Source organism: Neophocaena asiaeorientalis, unplaced genomic scaffold (genome assembly GCF_003031525.2).
Source record: "Neophocaena asiaeorientalis asiaeorientalis breed wild unplaced genomic scaffold, Neophocaena_asiaeorientalis_V1.1 scaffold692, whole genome shotgun sequence".
In the NCBI taxonomy this organism is placed as follows: Eukaryota; Metazoa; Chordata; class Mammalia; order Artiodactyla; family Phocoenidae; genus Neophocaena; species Neophocaena asiaeorientalis.
This window is the reverse complement of record NW_020172814.1, coordinates 553655-560271: the sequence shown is the minus strand read 5'-3', so window position 1 is coordinate 560271 and position 6617 is coordinate 553655. Positions and strand designations below refer to the sequence as shown.

At 46.4% G+C, this 6617-nt stretch overlaps 1 protein-coding gene across 3 annotated transcripts in view; it reads right to left on the bottom strand.

Moving 5' to 3' along the window:
- Positions 1-975: 975 nt before the first annotated feature.
- The window catches only part of CREB3L2 (cAMP responsive element binding protein 3 like 2), a 117451-nt gene continuing 111809 nt past the window's right edge, over positions 976-6617 (bottom strand). The window contains exons 12-13 of one of the 3 annotated variants that reach the window (XR_003002804.1): positions 6230-6464; positions 976-1443 (exon numbers count right to left, since the gene is read on the bottom strand). Coding sequence is in view for 1 of the 3 variants with exons in the window: in XM_024741648.1 (XP_024597416.1) it covers positions 6389-6464 (76 nt within the window). In the remaining 2 variants the exon portion in view is untranslated. Of the gene's footprint in view, positions 1444-2374; positions 4108-5108; positions 6465-6617 lie in introns of those variants that run through there. The other 2 variants (XR_003002803.1, XM_024741648.1) reach the window with 2 other exon arrangements.

Genomic DNA, 6617 nt, shown 5'->3' with positions numbered 1-6617 from the left:
ACTTTGTCTAGTGATGGGCTACCCCTGTGAGGAGCAGTCTCCCCCGAGTCAGCAAGGTCCCAGATGTCAAAGCATTGGAAACACGGAAAATACAAAGGCACGATTAATACAGAGTATTTTCAAACCGGTGAGTATTTGGCCCCTCCACACACCCCTGGAAAGATATCAGAATGTCAAGGAGGAGGTTTCCATTATAGGCTCACAGAATAAGAAAGAGGGAGGGTGTATGACTAAAATCCTCCACTGGGAAAGGACCCTTGCATAGGAACAGAAGAAGAGAAGGTCAAGGTGCTCAGAGAAGAAAGGCAGCAGGAGATTAAAGCACCCATGAGCTCAAGGAAGGGTTCGGCATTCTGCTGAGATTAAAAAAAGTGGGCAAGGGGGGTGGAGGTCCAGGTAAACACGGTCCATGTCCTTAGTCTCTAACATCTTGGATATTCTTTCTAAGGCTAAACGAAGCCCCACTCTCTCTGAGTAGAGAAAATTAAATTTGAATACAGAGATTGCAGTGGAATAAAGATGATTCTGCTCGAGTGTGTTGACATTTATCAACCATTTCATCAGAATTTCTGGAGCATGAATATGCGTTAGGTGTCCTCTGCAACTGTTCACATGAGGAAGGATCCTTCTCTTCTGCATCAGGTCCGAGGAATCCTCAAGCATCCCGAGACGGGGAAAGCAAAATCAAATCCATGGAGTTCTGAAATCTAGTTAGAGAATAGTTGTAGCAGACAACGAAAATAGCAGTCAAGCAGCATAAATCTCCAGAGTATACTGTTTTTCCTCCTGTGACTGACTGAAAAAACAATTACATTTCTCAATATTCCTCCAGCTGAGACTTGGATTCAGTGCTAGATAACATATAAATTGCTGGTTTGAGGCTCTTCTTTCAGGCGGACTAGATAGTCAGGAAAGAATGGTTAGGCACACATATGCAGATCCATGCTTATACGAACAGCTTTTAAAAACAGAGTATCAGGATTTTCAACTTTCACTATTTAAGAAAAAATATTTTATTTGCAAGAAATAGAAATACAAAAGCATAACAATTTCAATTCATTTTTTTCCAAACTAAATACAAGTATCCTACAAAGCATTTACTTTTTTTAGTATTTACTTAGCTATGATAAAGCATAAAAAGCCATAAAAAACAGCATGATATGACAGATAATAGACTCACAATGTATTCAGACTTAAACACTGCTGGTCTGTATAACGTGTAACCAAAGACAGCAAAGCCCAGCCTGTCAGCAGAGACATTAAAGCTCATGGTTTCTTATAGTCCGGAGTCTGCTCAGCATTGTTTAAAAAGGGTGGCTCACAATTTGTCAAAGAGAGCTGGTGTTTTTCATAGACTCAGACAGTGTTTCATCTGAAAGGGAGATTTGCTGAACAGCATAGGCCATGGGTCCACGGTGCAAAAAGTTCATTGTTCTCAGCCAGCTAGTGAGTAAGGAAGAGGAACAGAGAAACAGCTAAAACCGCTCGTGGTGCTTTTCCAGGATGCAAAGGCTGCTAGCTGGAGCTCACAGACGACTGGATGAACCGGACAGGAGATGAACATCTCCAGCGTGAGGCAAAAACCTGAACTTTGCACAGCAGGGCCAGCCTAGGGAGTAGGCACTGCATTCCCTGCCCAGAGGACCTTAGAAGTTTACAGCGTGTTCGCGCAGAAAGAGATCTGCTCAACCTGACCCACAAATTTCTGCACTTTCCACATCACTTAGCTGTTTATCCATCTCATAGTAATTAGTTGCCCTTGTTTTCTCTTTCTATAAAATTAACTTATTTAGCACAGCACCCAGCATCTAGTAGGTGCTCGAGAACTATTATTTCCCTTCCTTCTAGAAACCAAGACAAAATAAAGCATTCCCAGATTTTATGCTGCCCAAAAGGACAAAACGAAACAATACCTAGTCTTGTCCTGTGGTAGGTGCTGACCCTTTGTCCACGGAGACATGGAGCCTTAATCCTCAAATGCGTCAGGTTCCTCTGAGCTGAGAAAATGTTCTGCTCTGAGGATTTATAATACCTTTAATCCCGGCTGGCCATTTTTTGATGTGATTGCACCTCTGCAAGATGGGATTTTCCTAATGGACATAACTCTGTTCCTTTTCTCCTGATGTGCAAATCTGATCATGGCTCACTTTTAGGAAACCATTTTTGAGCCTTTGGAAAAAGTTCCTTTTCCCATGTCCACCTCAGTCTAGTACCACAAAGCTGTATATAAAATCTCCCAGCCCCTAGGTAGTTCTCAGTCATCCTAGATTCAAATATAAGGCACATGTAAGACACAAACGAGTGTCCAAGATGAGGGAGGAACGTGTGTGCGAGTGTGCAAGTGTGCATGTGTGCGCGTGCCTGCGCAAGAGAGAGAGCTGGCACATGGGTCTTTTGAAGAGCTATTGATTAATGAAGCTTCCTCAGCCCCCTTATTCCCCAATATTCACTAGGGCCTTCTGCAACACTCTTCCTTGGGAGTGAATGACTGACTCAATGAATGAATGAATGAATGAAAAATCTGAACTCTGTCTCTTGCTGCTTCACAGCCCCCTACTCTCTCCTGTAGCTGCCCTCCCAAAGGGGCTTATGCGATCACGTCTCCTAATTGTCTCAGCTAAAAAGCATTCAAAGAAAATGACTCCGACCAGGGCACTACCTGCTACTGGTCTGTCTCACAGGTCCTGCCTGCACTGCAGGCAGGAGAGCTGGTGTCTGTAATTAAGGCTCCTCCAAGACTGGATTCAACAGAACCGAATTAGTGACAAGAGCTCTTGGCAGAGAAGGGGGAGACCAATGCCTTCTCCTCCGTCTCCCATCTCCCCACGTTAGCAAGGCCGGCACGGATGCTCTGTCCCCTCGACGGGGAGAGGGAGGTCTCTGAGTGTGTAACGTGCTCATGTGACACGTGTGTTCGGAGGAGCTGCCCCTGAAGGGCCTCTGATCCTTGTCTTTTGCTTGGTGTGAGGACATAGGAGGAAGGAGGCACAAAGTGCTAAAAATTTTTAATAAAACACCTCTGTCAAAAATTCTGGACAGTGACTCACTGCCAGAATAAAGGTGAACCAATGCAGGACCCCTGCTCCAAGGGCACACAAGAGTCACAGCCCTCTCTCTGCATTCAGGCTAAACCGAGAGATTTAGGAAGAAAAAAAACATGGTACTTATAGTTGGTTTGTAAATAAGTTGAGCTAAAAGCTGCTTTCACAATCTACAAATTACGTCTTTAAATCAAAATCATTTATATTCATAAAAAGGTTATCTAATTCTGCCTGTACTGGTGTCAAACCTCATCCCCACCCCCTGCCCAAAAGGAGCAACCTAGTTCAGCTGTCAGATTCTTATATAACACTCCCTTTATGTGAGCTAGGCTCCAGAGTCCTAACACTTCACAGAAATTCTTTCTTAAACCTGGTACTGAGGCCTTTCATTTACAGTATCCATTTCTAAGTGCAAAGTCAAGAGCTGTGAATAGAACCTCACTGGGGGGTCTGGGTTACTCAGGTCTCACCCAGTAAAAAAGTACGTGTTCTCTGAACTTTTGCAAGACATCTCCTCCACTAAGCTAATCAAAGAAAGGAAAGAGGAAAAGCTGTTGACATAATGAAAAATATATTAATATGTTTATCATTAACATTGATTCTCTATGATTGATGGTTGTGCTAACAGTCTCTTATTTTCCAAAACTGAGGTTCAGAAACCAAAAGGCTGCCACTATTTGACACCTTCAGGGCTAACCAGGTATTACTGACTCATCTATGGGATGGCTCTGGGGAGGGAAACAAATCCACTGACCTTGTGGGCTTAACCCTGGAACAGAAAAGGTGCACACACCCATTAACTATTTGGAACCAATCTGGTATTATCCAACTCTTCTGCATCCTCTTGACTCCATTACGTCCTCCTAAAGGGATAACTGTTTAGTTCCCCTTACTCACCCAAGCAAGGAGTAGAGGGCAGAGGTCTTTCTCATAATAGCAGCAATTGGTCCTTGGATCCCCTTACGATGGCCATTTGAGCTCTCACGTTGATGTCCCTGGTCTCTAGACACAGATTCAGTTGTGGGAAGAACGGTTTCCCAGAGATCAAGCCCTGCTGTATGGAGGGCTGGAGACAGTGACGTCAAGGAAGGGTAGGTCAGGGAGGAAATGAAATCCTCAAGGCACTAAAGACAGGCGCTCGGAGTTTGCTGCCCTTTTCCTTCTCCCTCCTTATTCAGAAGAGCTGGTTTTCTACTCAGCCTAATCCAGGAGACTTAAAAACCCGATCTGGTTCCAGTGCGTCAGGTGGGTAAGCTGACCCATTCCCACTGACATACAAAAGCTTGCCTTTCTTATCGTCCAAATACTACTTGAGTTAATTCTATATTCGTACCTTCTTAGCCGCCCTCTCCCTCCCCACGCACACAGGCTGCCTGTGTCTGATAATTACAAGACATTTTAAAGAGAGGGATGGTTCCATAGTGGCCCATGGTTAGCAGACACCAGCCAGGCCCAAGAGGGTCTAGAGCAGAAGAGAAGGAGAGAAGGTAGAGAGAAACAGAAGCGGGGCGCATGCTAGCAACCTTCCTCCTGCACAGCCCAGCCAGTCTCAGCCCTCCCCGGCCAATGGAAGGGACAGTGAGAGGCATGCAGAGGACCGAGAGGGCTGCCAGGACCACTGCAATCCTGATCCAGCTTTACATCAGTGCTAAGAAGATGACTTTGGCTGTCTCCCAGCCAGAACTCTCTCCATCACAGTAGGGAGAGAGGAATCACTGACGGTGAGCCCCAAAGGTACCAGATCTGCTTATGAGGTCTGACAGCAAATGCTAATGACACCAAATCCTATGTCTGCTATGGAACAGAAGGCCCAGGTATAGCTTAATCTCTCCTAAGTACAGGTTCCAATGACAATGTAGATGAGAGACAGAAACGGAGACAGAGTGAGAGTTAAAGCTAAGGGTGCTTCAGCTGCTACTAAAAATAAAATACAAAACGTGAGCAAACTTCTTACACGAAATCTTTTACAAGCTAGGGAAAAACATTTAAGGGGAGTCTTCTACACTATACAGTAAAAAGTCAATTTCCATTTCTTATTTGTATGAAAGAGGAAAGTTTTTTTTTAAACTACAAAAGTTACTTTTAATCATTAAAAAAAATAAGAGTAGGTTGGGGGATTAGGTCGTGTCTCTTTGGGTGAGCTGCAAAGTAGCCAAACCTGACTATAAAGGGTAAGACTGTGGATACACAAATGTCACCTACTCTGACCCCAGGAACAGGCCTCAGGCTCACCTCCTGTGTTGAGGCAGAAGAGGAGGGGGAAAGCAGAAGTGTCAGGGGAGGTGGAGAAAGACAAGCTAGCAGGGTTGTCTGAAACGCCTGCTGTCAGGGACAGGGCTTCCCTTCCCTGTTATGGGTATGGGACAGAAAAAGCATCTATCCACAGAGCCCCAGACCTGAGCGAGGCACTGCTCCATCTTTCCCTGTGAGTTCATTCTACAGGAGGACACATGCTTAGGGAGATTTCCCAACTATAATTATAGGGCTCCAGCAAAAAAAGAAGAAAAGAAAGCAAAACATGGCCTGGAAGGATTGGGGATCCCAGAGCCTAGGGTGCCCTCCTCGCTCCAAAGGCCAACAGAAGACTTTTCTAGCTTGGAGGGAGGCGTCCGGATGTCTTCAGTGTGGTTGCCCAGGGAAGCCTCAGCGAGCTAATAAATACTATTTACAAATGGGGAGGAGAAGCCAAGGAGGCAGAACTAGGGGCGTGTGGGGACACAGATGGTGGAGAAATCCTACAAGCAACATGATGGGGCAGGTTTGCCTGGAGTAGAAAAGCCTGATTCCTTCAGGCATTGCACTTGCGGCCTGAGAGTACGAAGGGGACGCCTCGCTCCAGCTCCAGGGCCGGAGGACGAGTCAGCGGGGGCTCAGCGCAGAGCGGCAGGAGAGACCCAGGCTGAGCAAAGGCAGGACGTCAGTCGGTGCTTTGCCAGATTCCAACAGGCATCCTGGTATTTTTGTGGCTCGAGTTGAACGAACAAGCGTCAGCTCTTCTTCAAAGAGGCGGTCACACCCACCCCGGTGAGAAGCAGGCAGTATCTTTTTGGCACTGTCGGTAGAAACAAGCCTGCTCGCCCCACCCCTGACCCTAAGATAATTTCCTATGGCAGTAAGCAACAGGGAGGGAGAGAAGCGGGCTCCCTTCTGCAGGGAGGGACGTGGGACCGGGGGAGGCGCTCTCTCACCGTGGGTGGAAATCCCAGGCTGTCCTCGTATCCAAAGCCATGACTGCACGTCCAGGTCTTCGGTCAAGATCAGGTGGCAAAAAGGAAAAGCTTATGACAAAGGCGGTTTGGAGACATAAAGGTAGAGTGAGAAGATAGAGGGAGGTGGCGACGGTCTCTTTAAAAGGTGGCGTTCACTCTTCTGTCGAGTTCTACAACTTTTAGTGTTTCATTCCCCTCCAGTTTGGTGCTGACCCTGCGAAGGCATCAGAAGGAAAAAGAGGTCTTACTACCAATTACCTCATGCTCGGTAGGATGACACAATCATTCCATGACTGCGACTCTGCAGGCTGGCCCAAGCATGCTTCTCGTCCTCTCCCCTGTTCCCGAAGTCTCCCGCTACCAGCCT